Source organism: Eublepharis macularius, chromosome 15, assembly GCF_028583425.1.
Source record: "Eublepharis macularius isolate TG4126 chromosome 15, MPM_Emac_v1.0, whole genome shotgun sequence".
Lineage (NCBI taxonomy): Eukaryota > Metazoa > Chordata > Lepidosauria > Squamata > Eublepharidae > Eublepharis > Eublepharis macularius.
The window spans coordinates 58,428,174-58,442,879 of NC_072804.1; the positions used below are offsets into that span (position 1 = coordinate 58,428,174).

A 14,706-nucleotide genomic window follows, 5' to 3' on the forward strand; every position below is an offset into this window, starting at 1 on the left:
GAGCGGCCAGGGCGCCATGTGGGAGGAGGGAACCCTTTTGCTCAGAATGTTTTGTTCTGCCTCAGGCCAGATATAATTGATTTCAAGAGACTCACCAAATCAAATGCTGCCTACAATCTCCAGCAAGCCTTCAATACGGCTGAGCAGCACTTGGGGCTGGCCAAACTGCTTGACCCAGAAGGTAAGAGGCCCGTTCAGCTCCCCGGCTAGAGGAGACACGGTTTCAGTGGAAGCCCCAGAGCTTGCCCGGGACTCTGCCCTCGCCCCGTGTCTCTCAGAAGCCGCTCCCACCACAGGGTGCACGGGGGCTGTCTGTTGCGCGGGCGAGCTCTCTTGCCTCTGTCAAACTTGCGTTTAAATGAGGCCAGAGGTCTTGTGGGTGAGGAAGGAGAACCAAGCCCAGGGGGGGAGAGAGCACATGCCCTGCACCAGTCTGGGCATCTGCAGCTGAAAGGATCTTGATTAGCGGAAGATCTGGACAATTGGGAAGTGCTGGGTTTGATGCCCAGAACCCAGACCGTGCTGGGGTAGGAGGACCAGCCCTCTGAGTCTATATGCATGTATATTCCTGGAAGTTTGAGACTGTTGTACTGAAATGCTTGGCTCAAAGCCCTTCCTATCCTGCATTGCAGACCACATGCTCCAGGTTCCTCTGAGCTGCCATCCCTCAGAACCGTGGGTCGTAGAACCCCACCGGCTGGGTCAGGAGCCCTGTAGAGCCAGTTTATGTCTGTGGCTTTTTGGAAGGACCTGCGGTCGAGGTGCAAGCATTGGGTGGCAAGGATGCCGCCTGGCCTCGGTCCTGCCTCCCTTCTGCACGCACGCTCACAGGGGTAGCAGCAGGACAGCCAGGCAGGGCCCCCACTGGTGGAGAGGATTCCTCCATGGTTCTGCCCCCGGGTGTGTCCCTCGCGGTGGGAAGGCCCTTCCTGCTGTGGCACACTCTGTCTGCCCCCCATACTCCTAGCCTCAGCAAAGGGGGGCTGTAACTCTGGCTCCTCCTCTTCCTGTCACGTGGCTTTGCTGTCATGAGATGTCACATGACTTCCCATCACGTGCTTGAGCTCGGTGGGCCATGCTGCCCCCTGGGTGGGCTGAGAGTCTCGGAGTGGTTTGATTCTCCCCGGGGGGGCTGCAGCCAGTTCAGCTGTTGTGTTTGATTCAGCTGCGTTTTAAGCATCCACACGCAGGGCCTGGAGCCCAGGAATGTCTCGTTCCCGAAGTGTGGGCAGCTCGGCCCCCTCCCATCTGAGGGAGCCCTGCGTTCTCGGCCCCAGTCGAAGGGAAGAGCTGCATGCGCCCATGTCTCTGCCCGCTGCCTTCTTGACGGACAGCTTTCCGATGGCGAGCTCTTTGGGGCAGGGGCCTCTGTGGCAGGTGGGTCAAGAGGAGAGAGCTGTCTCGTCCAGGAAAAACTGCCATGGCCCCCTTCACTCCTCTTTTCCTTGCCCTGTCCCCCCTCCTGCAGACGTGGTCATGGAACACCCTGACGAGAAGTCCATCCTCACTTACGTCGTCTCCTTCTACCACTACTTCTCCAAGATGAAGGCTCTGGCGGTGGAGGGGAAACGGATTGGCAAGGTTTGCCCAGCCTTCGTGAGGGGCTGCTGGGCCCTCTCCGCAAGAGCCCTCTGCTTGCCCTCTCCCTCCAGTGCTCCTGTGCATTGGGTGCAGGCGGGTGGATTTGCATGGCGTGTGCGCGGGGAGGGGGGGGCTCCCCTCCGTGCCCTTTCGGGCTGCTCTGAAGAAGACCCGCGGGGCAGGCGTACAGGCCAGCAGTGGAAGGGAGGAGCACACTTGCGGGGGAGAGGGCCAGTTCTCCTTTTCCAAATCCTCCTGGAGGGCTGTAGGCTCAAAAGGCGCTCAGCAAAGATTCGTTTCCTGGCACTGCAGGGATGGCCTGACAACCACAGCGGGGAGGCTCTCAGGCCTCGCTGTGGAGGGGTGTGTGCGCGTGCTTCCCATGTGTACCTGCTCCACATGCCAGTGCTGGGAAGCTGGGACCGCGGGCATGATTGCGGGCGGTTGCTTCCCTCGCCTTTCTGGCGGAGTGCAGAGGCCTGCTTGCAAAGAGTCCCACGGCTGAGGGAGCTGCAGTGTGGGTTGGTGGGAGGGGGTCCTGGAGCAGGGCTCCATCCCGCAAACCTTCTGTTTTGCATCACTCTTGAAAAGTTCCCTTTGTTGCTTCCTCTGGGACTGGAGTGGGGTGGCAGTTGCTGTGGGGTGACCACCCTCCCCCCACCCTGGGCACTCAGGTCCTGGATCAGGTCCTAGAGATTGAAAAGATCATTGGACGGTATGAGCTCCTGGCCAGCGAGCTCCTGGAGTGGATCGAGTTCACCGTCAACCTCATCAGCAACCAGAAGTTTGCCAACTCCCTGGCCGGTGTCCAGCAACAGCTGCAGTCCTTCACTGCCTTCTGCACCCTGGAGAAGCCTGTCCGGTGAGGAGCTTTGTGCATCTCTTGGCACCTCCAAACATCTTGGCTGTGCATGGAATTGGGGCTGGGGGGCTGGGGAGGAGACTTAAGCGCTCCCTGCCAGGCTGCCCCATAGCACCGTGTGCACCTTGGCCTCTAGAAAGCGGTGGGTGGGTGGGTGGGACGTGACCTTGCAAGGAAGGCCCTGAACGCCCCCCCCCTTGTTTAAGAGGCAAGCGCCACTGTACGTCTCGGCAGAGGCAGTTGGCATTTCAGGCCAGTCCAGGGGCTGGTCTTGGCCCCTGAGCCCCTGTGGGGCGGTGCAGGGAGAGGCGGGCCCAGGAGGAGGGCTCAGCTGGCTGGTCTTTGCCTGCAGGTTTCAAGAGAAAGGCAACCTGGAGGTGTTGCTCTTCTCCATCCAGAGTAAGCTACGAGCCAACAACCGCAAGCTCTACGTCCCCCAAGAGGGAAGGAGCATCTCTGACATCAACAAGGTAGAGTAGGGGGGTGTCAGGGGCAAGCTGCCGTTGCAGAGGGGCCGGCAGCAAGGCCGTCAGGGCCCTGCGCGGGCACTCGCCCAGCACCACTCCTCTGATGGGATGTCTCTCCCCCCACCCCCCAGGCCTGGACCAGGCTGGAGAAGGCGGAGCATGAGCGGGAGGCGGCCCTCCGCCACGAACTGATTCGCCAGGAGAAGCTGGAGCGGCTGGCCCAGCGCTTCGACCACAAGGCTGCCATGCGGGAGGCCTGGCTGAATGAGAACCAGCGCCTGGTCTCCCAGGTAGGGCGAGGCTCATCTGGAGCGGGGCCAGGACGGGGTGGGGCTGCTTTCTTCTCGAATCGTGTGGGGCAGGAGGGGGCAGCACTTCAGAGCCTGAGCTCTAGGAAATGGGGCGACCTCACTTTTCTCCCAGTCAGTAATCTCCGGGGTGTGCGTGTGTGTGTGTGTAACGAAATGGTTGCCGAGGGTGAGATGAGTGCTGTGGCAGTTAATCTGTTTTAAAAAGGAAAAAAATGTTCCCCATGAGGGTTAATGGGCTGTGGGGCCAGGGAGGGGCCTGCAGGAGTCTTGGTGTGGGACGCCCTCCTTCCTGGACTACAACTCCCAGCTGCCCCGGGCCAAGAAAGGGCGGGAAAAATAAGTAAGGGGTGTGGCCTGAATAGATAGACTCGGCCAATGCTGAGGGGAAAAAGGCAGTTAGGCTCCTTCTTGGTTGAAGGAGGAGAGGCTCCTGCTGCTGGGTGAGACCCGGGTGCCTGGGCCCTAAGTGTGGAGGGCCTGGGAGGCAGCGGAAGGGGAATAAAGAGAGTCACCCTTCTTGGTTGAAGGAGAGGCTCCTGCTGCTGGGTGAGACCCGGGTGCCTGGGCCCTAAGTGTGGAGGGCCTGGGAGGCAGCAGAAAGGGAATAAAGAGAGTCACCCTTCTTGGTTGAAGGAGGAGAGGCTCCTGCTGTGGGGTGAGACCCGGGTGCCTGGGCCCTAAGTGTGGAGGGCCTGGGAGGCAGCAGAAGGGGAATAAAGAGAGTCACCCTTCTTGGTTGAAGGAGGAGAGGCTCCTGCTGCTGGGTGAGACCCGGGTGCCTGGGCCCTAAGTGTGGAGGGCCTGGGAGGCAGCAGAAGGGGAATAAAGAGAGTCACCCTTCTTGGTTGAAGGAGAGGCTCCTGCTGCTGGGTGAGACCCGGGTGCCTGGGCCCTAAGTGTGGAGGGCCTGGGAGGCAGCAGAAGGGGAATAAAGAGAGTCACCCTTCTTGGTTGAAGGAGGAGAGGCTCCTGCTGTGGGGTGAGACCCGGGTGCCTGGGCCCTAAGTGTGGAGGGCCTGGGAGGCAGCAGAAGGGGAATAAAGAGAGTCACCCTTCTTGGTTGAAGGAGGAGAGGCTCCTGCTGCTGGGTGAGACCCGGGTGCCTGGGCCCTAAGTGTGGAGGGCCTGGGAGGCAGCAGAAGGGGAATAAAGAGAGTCACCCTTCTTGGTTGAAGGAGGAGAGGCTCCTGCTGCTGGGTGAGACCCGGGTGCCTGGGCCCTAAGTGTGGAGGGCCTGGGAGGCAGCAGAAGGGGAATAAAGAGAGTCACCCTTCTTGGTTGAAGGAGGAGAAGCTCCTGCTGCGGGGTGAGACCCGGGTGCCTGGGCCCTAAGTGTGGAGGGCCTGGGAGGCAGCAGGAAGGGAATAAAGAGAGTCACCCTTCTTGGTTGAAGGAGGAGAGGCTCCTGCTGTGGGGTGAGACCCGGGTGCCTGGGCCCTAAGTGTGGAGGGCCTGGGAGGCAGCAGAAGGGGAATAAAGAGAGTCACCCTTCTTGGTTGAAGGAGGAGAGGCTCCTGCTGCTGGGTGAGACCCGGGTGCCTGGGCCCTAAGTGTGGAGGGCCTGGGAGGCAGCAGAAAGGGAATAAAGAGAGTCACCCTTCTTGGCTGAAGAAGGAGAGGCTCCTGCTGCTGGGTGAGACCCGGGTGCCTGGGCCCTAAGTGTGGAGGGCCTGGGAGGCAGCAGAAGGGGAATAAAGAGAGTCACCCTTCTTGGTTGAAGGAGGAGAGGCTCCTGCTGTGGGGTGAGACCCGGGTGCCTGGGCCCTAAGTGTGGAGGGCCTGGGAGGCAGCAGAAAGGGAATAAAGAGAGTCACCCTTCTTGGTTGAAGGAGGAGAGGCTCCTGCTGTGGGGTGAGACCCGGGTGCCTGGGCCCTAAGTGTGGAGGGCCTGGGAGGCAGCAGAAGGGGAATAAAGAGAGTCACCCTTCTTGGTTGAAGGAGGAGAGGCTCCTGCTGTGGGGTGAGACCCGGGTGCCTGGGCCCTAAGTGTGGAGGGCCTGGGAGGCAGCAGAAGGGGAATAAAGAGAGTCACCCTTCTTGGTTGAAGGAGGAGAGGCTCCTGCTGCTGGGTGAGACCCGGGTGCCTGGGCCCTAAGTGTGGAGGGCCTGGGAGGCAGCAGAAGGGGAATAAAGAGAGTCACCCTTCTTGGTTGAAGGAGGAGAGGCTCCTGCTGTGGGGTGAGACCCAGGTGCCTGGGCCCTAAGTGTGGAGGGCCTGGGAGGCAGCAGAAAGGGAATAAAGAGAGTCACCCTTCTTGGTTGAAGGAGGAGAGGCCCCTGCTGCTGGGTGAGACCCGGGTGCCTGGGCCCTAAGTGTGGAGGGCCTGGGAGGCAGCAGAAAGGGAATAAAGAGAGTCACCCTTCTTGGTTGAAGGAGGAGAGGCCCCTGCTGCTGGGTGAGACCCGGGTGCCTGGGCCCTAAGTGTGGAGGGCCTGGGAGGCAGCAGAAAGGGAATAAAGAGAGTCACCCTTCTTGGTTGAAGGAGGAGAGGCTCCTGCTGCTGGGTGAGACCCGGGCACCTGGGCCCTAAGTGTGGAGGGCCTGGGAGGCAGCAGAAGGGGAATAAAGAGAGTCACCCTTCTTGGTTGAAGGAGGAGAGGCTCCTGCTGCTGGGTGAGACCCGGGTGCCTGGGCCCTAAGTGTGGAGGGCCTGGGAGGCAGCAGAAGGGGAATAAAAGGGAGTCACCTTCTTGGTTGAGGAAGGAGAGGCTCCTGCTGCTGGGTGAGACCCGGGTGCCTGGGCCCTAAGTGTGGAGGGCCTGGGAGGCAGCAGAAGGGGAATAAAAAGGAGTCACCTTCTTGGTTGAGGAAGGAGAGGCTCCTGCTGCTGGGTGAGAGCCGGGTGCCTGGGCCCTAAGTGTGGCGGGCCTGGGAGGCAGCAGGAAGGGAATAAAGAGAGTCACCCTTCTTGGCTGAAGAAGGAGAGGCTCCTGCTGCGGGGTGAGACCCGGGTGCCTGGGCCCTAAGTGTGGAGGGCCTGGGAGGCAGCAGAGAGGAAATAAAGGGGGAACCTTCCCTCAGACCACCAGCCCCTTAAGGCAGAGCAGGGAACAGTGGGGTAGGGAAAGCAGGCGGCGGTTCTCTTCAGTTTGATCTTCTGCCCTGTGAGCTCTGAAGGGGGGGGGGTCTACCCCTACGTGTGGTGCCTTTACCTGCTTGTATATAGTGCTCTGTATATAGTTATTAAATTACACTTTTTTGGAATATAAAGGATCTTGTGGTGCTCTGACTACGTAAGCTCCCCCGCTTGGCACGCTACAGGGAGGGAGGGAGCCCGGGAGAACCTGATCAGGCCAGACCTTGGTGGGTTGCCAGTTCTCCAGGGCCCAACCAAAGGTTGGGGAATTCACTTCCCAGTAGGGAAATTCAGCCAGAGGGGTCTCACTGCCCCTCAGTCAGGCGGTGTACAATTCAGTGAGTGGTGGCAGCGACGAAGAGTGTGAGCCACGCCCACCAGGGATGGTGGGAGGCGGATTGGCGGCGGCTCAGTTGCCCGGACTGAGAGCCAGCGCCCGTGCCGCCACAGTGTGTATGAAAGCACTTTGCAGACGCCACAAAAACCGCTGCTGCAGATGTGCTGGCCTGTCTGCCTGCAGCTCAGCCGCCTGCCCTTTTCTCCTCCTGCCAGGATAACTTTGGCTACGATCTGCCGGCGGTGGAGGCAGCCATGAAGAAGCACGAGGCCATTGAGGCTGACATCTCGTCCTACCAGGAGCGCATCCAGGTGGTGGTGGAGCTGGCCCAGGAGACAGAGTCCGAGGGCTACTACGACAGCAAGCGCATCCGCGTCCAGAAGGACAACATCCTGCGGCAGTGGGGGCTCCTGGGGGAACTGGTCTCTGCCCGCCGGGCCCGGCTGGAGCAGAACATGGCCCTGCAGAAGATCTTCCAGGAGATGGTCTACATGATCGATTGGATGGATGAAATGCAGGTGGGGGCAGTGGGTGGGGGGGCATATCCTCAGGAGCTTCCACTGGCCCTCTTCCGGAGCACACTCCCACAGAGCTCCACAGTCCTCCAGGCACTGCCAGCGCCAGGGTCTCTGGCGCCTGCGGCAACCCCCCCCCCGCGCGCGCCACGGACTGCTCAATGACGTCATCATGCAGCACAAGCCGGGGCATTCGCCGGCGGATGGCTGGGGTGGCGGGCAGAGGCTGCTCCACACGCCGCCCCGGCAGCGGCTCGTGCCTGCTGCGCCCGGCTGGGGGCGTGTGGCGACGGCACGGGGCTGGCTGGCTGCAGCAGCTGCGGGTCAGCCATGCCAGCTCCGCGGTGTGCGCCTCCACCCCTGACACCCCCTCGAACGTCTCTCTAGGGCCCTCGAGCCTGAGGCCACTGCCTACTTGGCCTCTATGAGCACGCCAGCCCTGCCCCCAGGTTTCAGAGCAGCCAGTCTGGGCTGCTGTTGGGCTGAGCCCCAAGAGACCTGATTGCTTCACTCTGGAACCACTTGGCTGCCCCTCTGCCTCGCTTGCTATCTGGATCTTGTCAATCACAAGACTTGGCTTCTTCTAGGGTTCTTGAGCAGGAAAGAGGAAGCCAAAATGGGAGTCCATTTTGGCTTCCTCTTTCATAGCCCTCTGCGGTAGCCAGAGCTGGAAATGCACGGCAGGTTTCTCTGAGGAATGGTCCCCCTTTTCTGTCTGGTCCCTGCTCAGCCCTTTGGACGCTTGCAAAGACCCCGCCCAGCTTCTGAGGGTCTGCTGATCTGGAAAATTGCACCCAGACCTCTGGCTTGGAGCTTAGAGGCCTTCCTTTGCTTACATCTTGAGCAACCGTGACAGGGGCTCAAGCCCCCTCGCCCCCCCCCCCAGGATGTGCCTGGTCTTGGGAGCGGCTGACTGTTTCCAGATGGGCTCCTGGGTGAAACCTGCAGACTGGTCTGTAGAGCCCAGCGGTCAGCACAACCTCCTTGCGCCCTATTCCCTCCTGGCAGGCCCAGCTGGGCTCCAAGGAATTCGGGAAGCATCTGCTGGAAGTGGAGGACCTGCGGCAGAAGCACAGCCTGGTGGAGGCCGACATCTCGGCCCAGAGCGAGCGGGTGCAGGCACTCAATGCTGCTGCCCTCAAGTTCTCAGAGCTGGAAGGTAGGTAGTGGGGTCCGCCCTCCTTCTCCCGGGCCTTGCGGCAGAGGCAAGAACAACACCTGGCTGCAGTCCCAGACCCAAGTGTCCACTGGGCCCCAGAGCCACCAGCTGCAGTAGTGCGTGCTGGCCTGGGGGGTCTTGGTTGCCTAGTACCTCTCTTTGCTTGCCCAGGCTACCAGCCCTGTGACCCCCAGATCATCTGCAACCGGGTGAACCATGTCCAGAGCTGTCTGGAGCAGCTGCAGGAGTTGGCCTCTAAACGGCACAAGGAGCTGGAAGCTTCCCGCCAGCTGTGGACCTTCTTCCAGGAGATGGAGGAAGCTGAGGTCTGGGTGCGGGAGAAGGAGCGCATCCTCTCCTCCTCCCAGAGCTATGGGAAGGACCTGAGCAGCGTGGCCAAACTGCTAAGCAAGCACAACATCTTCTTGGGGGAGTTGGGGGGCAGGCGCTCCTTGCTGCAGACAACCATGAAGCGGGGAGAGGCCATCCTGCTTCGGAAGCGCCTTGGCACCAGCAATATCCAGGAGAAGATCCGGGAGGTGCGGCTGCACTGGAAGAAGCTGGAGGAGTTGGCCGCTTCCCACCTGCAGAAGCTGCAAGAGGCCCTGAGCTTCTACCAGTTCAGCGCTGACACGGACGACCTGGTGGCCTGGTTGCAGGATGCCTACCGCCTGGTCTCCAGTGACGACTTCGGCCATGACGAGTACTCCACCCAGTCGCTGGTCAAAAAGCACAAGGGGGTGGTGGAGGAGATCGACAAGCACCGGGCAGCAGTCCTAGCCCTGCGCAAGCAGCTGGCTGCCCTGGCGCCTGAGTACCACGAGCTGGTGGATGTGCAGATCCGCATCGTGGAGGTGGAGCAGCTGTACGGGGAGGTAGCCGAGGTGGCTGTGCTGCGGCGGCAGTGGCTGCAGGATGCGCTGGCTGTCTACCGCATGTTCAGTGAAGTCCATGCCTGCGAGGTGTGGGTGGATGAGAAGGAGCAGTGGCTGGAACGGATGGAGGTGCCCCAGAGGCTGGAGGATGTTGAGGTGGTGCAGCACAGGTGCGGGGCCTGGGGGGAGGCTCCTAGTGTCTGGAAACAGAGCAGTTCCTGGGGTGGCAGCTTGTAGGGCTCCCATGGCGGTGGGGTGGGGTACGAGTTTTGATGCTGCAGTGTGTGAGGAGGAGGCGGCGAGTCTGGCTGAGTGGAGCTTTCGAGTGCCAAGTGCTGGGAGGGGGCGCTGGGCTGCTGTGTTCCTTCTCCATTTCCACAGTCAGGCTGAAGGCAGCCCCTGCCTCGTGGCCATTCATTGAGGGGCTCCTGCTGCTTTCTGCCCAGGTTTGAAAGCCTCGACCAGGAAATGAATAGTCTCATGGGTCGGATCCTGGATGTCAACCACGTTGTGCAGCAGCTGGTGGAGGGCGGCCACCCGAGTGCGGCTGAAGTGCGGGCCTGCCAGGACCACCTGAACAGCAGGTGGGAAGCGCGCTCTGCTGAAAGGCACCCACGGCTCTCTGGAGGAAATTGGGGCGCATGAGAGCATGTGCAGAGAGTGCCTTGCTCTCACTGCTGAGCGATTCTCCATTTGAGGGCGAGGGAACAGAGTCAGGGCGGAGGGCGGGGCTTCCAGGCAACTTCCTTTAGGACTCCTGCCTGCCCGAGAGGTGGCCTTGTTGGGGCTTTTGTCTTCTATTATAGGCTGGAAACAAGCCAGGTGAAAGGACCTGTGTTGCATGGGCTGGTGTCCTTTGCTCTCCCCCTGGATGCAGCTTGGCCCACGTGCGCATGGCTGCCACTGGCAAGCAGGGATGCGCGTTTGCTCTCTGCACCCTTGGTCTCATGGGCCTCTGTCCCCTGCTCTTCAGCACCTTGTGTGCCTCCCCCCGCTGCTGCTGCTTGCTTGGCTGCCATTCCTGGGAGGCTTCTGGTACTTTGGGGAGAATTGTATGTGGCTCCTGGACTGTGGGGCTTTTGGCACCCTCTGTCCTGGGCTTTGCAAGCTGGCCAGGTCTGAGCTCCTCTGGAGTAAGGCCTCAGGTTTGGCTTGCTAGGCTCGAGAGCACAGAGTGGAGCTTGGAGCTGGAGCTTGGGTAAGAGTGCCTGGTGGACCCGCTGGCCCGGTAAGGCAGCCTTCCCAAGCCTCAGCTTCAGTGACCGGGGGGGGGGGCAGGGGGGGCGGTGTTCATCAGGCTCAGCTGCCTCTCCTAAAGCTCCTGAGGCTGGGCTCTGGCCAGGATCCTGCAAAAAAGTTCCATGCTCAGCACTCTGCTCTGGGCCGACAGGGAGGTGGCATGCAGCCAGTCTGGCGCTTCGCCTCCTCTGTGCTGCCACCACTCCTGCCGAGTGGGAGAGGATCCTGGGGGGAGACAAGGCCCAGGTGTGAGTCCTGCCTGGAGGAGGCCCAGCAGCTCACTCCTGGACTGGCGGCACGGTTTCCCTTGCAGGCTGTGGCAGGGGGGCCTCTGGTGCTGCTGGCTCCTCCTCAGCCGTCGCATCTGCTCTGCTGGGCCCTCCCTGGTCCTGCTGGTCTGCCTCAGCCACCGGCCTGGGCTCCCCGGGCTCCTCCCAAGGACTGGGAGATGGTCAGAGGGGGGGGCATGATGCCCTCTGGGCAGGGCCGCAGTGGCATCCTGGGAGCTGCTGGGAAGGGGAGGCAGGGGGGCCTCCCAGGGGAAGAAGGATAGTGACTTTGCACTTGTCCCCGGACTCTCCCTCTTCTCTCTCGTGCTGAAGCGGTGCTGTGGAAAGCGGCACATTGCGTTTCCTGCCTTGCACGCCAGGCCACCCCTTCTGCAGTCCCTCAAAAGCCTTTCTGAAAGAAAGGAGCTTTGGCCAGGCCTCCCTCTCTGGTTGCCTAGAGGTGGTCTGTTCCAGCCATGGGCAGCCGGGGGAGAGGGCCAGGGACTCTGCCGGCCAGCTGAGCCGTGCTGTCCCGTGGCCAGGTGGAATCGCGTGGTGGAGCTGGTGGAGCAGAAGAAGGACCTCCTCAGCTCGATCCTGAAGATCCAGAACTACCTGCTGGAGTGCAACGAGATCAAGTCCCAGATCCGCGAGAAGCGGAAGGCCGTGGAGTCCACCCAGTATACCAGCAGTGACCTGGGCAGCGTCCTCTCCCTCCAGCGCCGTCTCTCCACCATGGAGGCCGCCCTGCTGGTCCTGGAGCCCCGGCTGGTGGAGCTGCAGCAAGAGGGGGAGCTCCTGGCCAACCGGCATCCGGCACAGGCAATGGAGATCCTGGTGCACTTTGAGGAGATCAGCGAGGAGTGGGAGGCCCTGAAGAGGACCCTGCAGGGCTGCGAGGACTCGCTCACGGTGGCCAGCAGGTCAGTGGGGGGGCGCTGGCGTGGGGAGGGGGCTTCTGGGCTGAGCACAGGGCTGGCGAGGAGGGACCAGTGGGGAGCCCTCACCTGCCTGCCTAGGGAAGAGGCCTCCCTACCTTCTGGGTGCCCTCTTCTCGCCCCAGGCTGCAGCAGTTCATCCAGGACCTGGATGGCTTCCTGACTTGGCTGGTGAAGACGCAGGCCGCTGTGGCTGCCGAGGAGCTGCCCCAGAGCCTGTCTCAGGCGGAACGGCTGCTGAACCAGCACGCCTCGCTTAAGGAGGAGATCAACCGCTATGAGGAGGACTATGCCAAGATCCAGGCGGTCAACGAGGTGCTGGCACTGGAGGAGGCAGACCTGCCCTACCTCTCCCTCCAGCAGTGGCTGCAGAAGCTTGACGTGGGCTGGAACAAGCTGCTGGAGATGTGGGAGAACCGGCGGGAAGTCTTGGTCCAGGCTCACATTTTCTTCCTCTTCCTGCGTGATGCCAAGCAGGCTGAGGTCTGTCTGTACAACCAGGTAACGCACCACACACGCCCCTCCCCAACCAGGTCATGCTTGCGATGGCACAGCAGGTCCCCCTCCCCTCCCCTCCCCTCCCTTCCCAGCAGTATGGGGTGGGGGAGGGCTGAGAAGACCCCTCATAGTTCTGTCCCAGGCAGTTCCAGATCCTGCATGTTTGCAGTTGCGTAAGGAACTCTTCTTCGGTTACTGAAGAGGAAGAGGAAGGTGTTATTCAGGCCACGTGCTCCCCCGCAGGGAAACCTGATGCCGCCGCTACCCTGGGCCCTGTGGTTTCTGTCAGCATCAGCTATGCGTTCAAGAACAGCCTCATAACCATAAGTTACAGAAATGTAGCTTGAAGAGAACATCCACTCCGAAATTTCCAGAGAAGCTGGATTTCACTCCCAAGACTAGGTGACAGCACAGCCCCCCTCGCCCCGCTCTGTGTATCTTTGCAGCCCGATGCCCATGGGCACGATCGCTCGTCTTGGGCTGCCAGTTCCCTTTCCTCCTGAGTGCATGAATTTGCTGTCACAAGATATGTGATGTCTTAGATTAGCTGAGCTGAACTGCGATGGCTTTAATCTCTGCCCAATCACTGTGGTCATCTTCAGAGGCCCTGATTCAGGTGCCCCACCTTCTGAGATTAGGTAAGTGGCAACTCCGGAGCATTCTCAGCCATGGCACAAAACTGCAGAGCTCTCACTCCAGGGAGATTTGTCTCTTGCTGGCTCCACTCTCAAAAGATGGAGAAGTAAAAGGCTGGAGTGTGAAAATACAGAACGAAGCTGGAGCCAGCCGCCAGCTGCTGGGGCGACTCTTGAGCCAGCCGTGAGTGCCACAAGTCAGCCTTGGAAAGTGGGGGGGGCACAGTTGTGTGCAGCTACAGCCCCCCCCTCCCCTGCTCTCTGGATTTGAGCCCAGAGCTGCTGATGCTGAGCCCTTGCTCCACCCCAGAGACGGCACACCAGGTGCTGGCCTGTGTAGAGATCCTGGTTGCTTGAGCCAACAATGTCAGTTTTGCCGAGCTCTTGAGGGGCACTCTCTTGGTCACTCAGGGAAGGGTTCTGCAGGGCCTGGGCTCTCTTATTTATTTATTTATTTATTTATTTATTTAATTACATTTCTAGACCGCCCTCCCCATCAGATAGGCTCAGGGCGGTGTAACAATATCCAATTTTTACATAAAGTTTAAAAACAATAAAAACATTATAAAAACATTAAAACACTATTCCATATACAATCAAAATTTCTCAATTTCTCAATATTAAGATTCAGCATTTTAGACGCAGGGCTTGGCTCTTGCATCATGCTCTGTGTCACACTTATGAGCTCCTGCATGGGTGGTGGACGGTCCTCAGTGGCATGGCCGGCGAGAGGACAGCCTAGCCCCCACCAAACGCCTGGCGGAACATCTCTGTCTTGCAGGCCTGGTGGAAAGATAAATCCTGCCAGGCCCTAGTTTCCTCAGAGAGTTCCACCAGGTTGGAGCCAGGACCGAAAAGGCCCTGGCTCTGGTAGAGGCCAGACGGACCTCCCTGGGGCAGGGACCAGCAGCAAGTGCTTATTGGCTGAGCAAAGAGATCTCCGGGGAACATATGGGGAGAGACAATCCCGAAGGTATGCTGGGCCCAGTCCGCATAGGGCTTTATAGGTCAGCACCAGAACCTTGAACCGGACCCGGTACTCAACCGGTAACCAGTGCAGCTGACGGAGGATGGGTGTTATATGTGCCACAATTAGAGCTCTGGCAACCACCTGTGCAGCTTGCTTGTCACCTGAGAGTGGATGCCCGAGTCTCTTGAAATCTCTGTGGAAGACACTCAAGTCAGCTTGGGCTGCTCTTGAAAATAAAGCACAGGCAGATGCTGCAGGCTTTGCCTGCGTTGAGAGGGTGGGTGTCTTGTGTTTTCCACTGGCGAGCCTTTGGACCGCCCCTCCACTAGTCTGCACCAAGGAGTATGTTCACTGACCTAAGGATGTCCAGTGAACCTCGTGGCTCTTCCGCTCTGGTCGGCTTGCAGGAGACCACCCTGGCCCACGGCAAGCTGCCCACAACAGTGGAAGCCGCAGAAACGGCCATCAAGCAGCAGAAGGACTTCATGACCACCATGGAGCTTCACCTGCAGAAGACCACCACGGCTCTCAAGGCCGGAGAGAGCCTGGTCCGGCAAGGCAACATCTATGCTGACCGCGTGAAGGAGAAGATGGCGTCCCTCCAGGCCAAGTAAGGCAGTCAGGGCAGCTGTGGCCCTTCCCTGTAGCTGCTCAGAAGAGCAAGGACAGGCAACGGGGCAGAGCCGCACGAGGCCCAGCCCCTCTCCCAGGGCTTTGGCAGTGCTGAGTAGGCCTCTGCTGAAGCATCACAAAGCTGTGGGGAAGTGGTTGGAGCAAGGGAAGGGGGCAGTGCTGCTGCAGTGTGGGAAGGCAGTGCAGGGCGATGTCCTGGCCCCCACCTCTGGAAGGTCCCACTCGGCCTTTCTTTTCAACTAAGGTTCAGTCCCGAACAACCCTTCTCAGAATAATCTGCTGCTGCAGCTGCTGCTGCTGTAATAGGAGTCATGATGATAGAGAGGAGAGTGTCTCGGGG

At 60.3% G+C, this 14,706-nt stretch overlaps 1 protein-coding gene across 1 annotated transcript in view; it reads left to right on the plus strand.

Moving 5' to 3' along the window:
* Positions 1 to 14,706, plus strand: part of SPTBN4 (spectrin beta, non-erythrocytic 4) — a 52,075-nt gene that overhangs the window by 8,688 nt on the left and 28,681 nt on the right. Inside the window, exons 7-18 of the mRNA XM_054999047.1 lie at positions 66 to 181; positions 1,469 to 1,581; positions 2,256 to 2,443; positions 2,796 to 2,913; positions 3,042 to 3,200; positions 6,851 to 7,153; positions 8,159 to 8,309; positions 8,481 to 9,354; positions 9,631 to 9,768; positions 11,235 to 11,615; positions 11,756 to 12,131; positions 14,141 to 14,343. Of these exons, the coding sequence (XP_054855022.1) occupies positions 66 to 181; positions 1,469 to 1,581; positions 2,256 to 2,443; positions 2,796 to 2,913; positions 3,042 to 3,200; positions 6,851 to 7,153; positions 8,159 to 8,309; positions 8,481 to 9,354; positions 9,631 to 9,768; positions 11,235 to 11,615; positions 11,756 to 12,131; positions 14,141 to 14,343 (3,120 nt within the window). The remainder of the gene's footprint in view (positions 1 to 65; positions 182 to 1,468; positions 1,582 to 2,255; positions 2,444 to 2,795; positions 2,914 to 3,041; positions 3,201 to 6,850; positions 7,154 to 8,158; positions 8,310 to 8,480; positions 9,355 to 9,630; positions 9,769 to 11,234; positions 11,616 to 11,755; positions 12,132 to 14,140; positions 14,344 to 14,706) is intronic.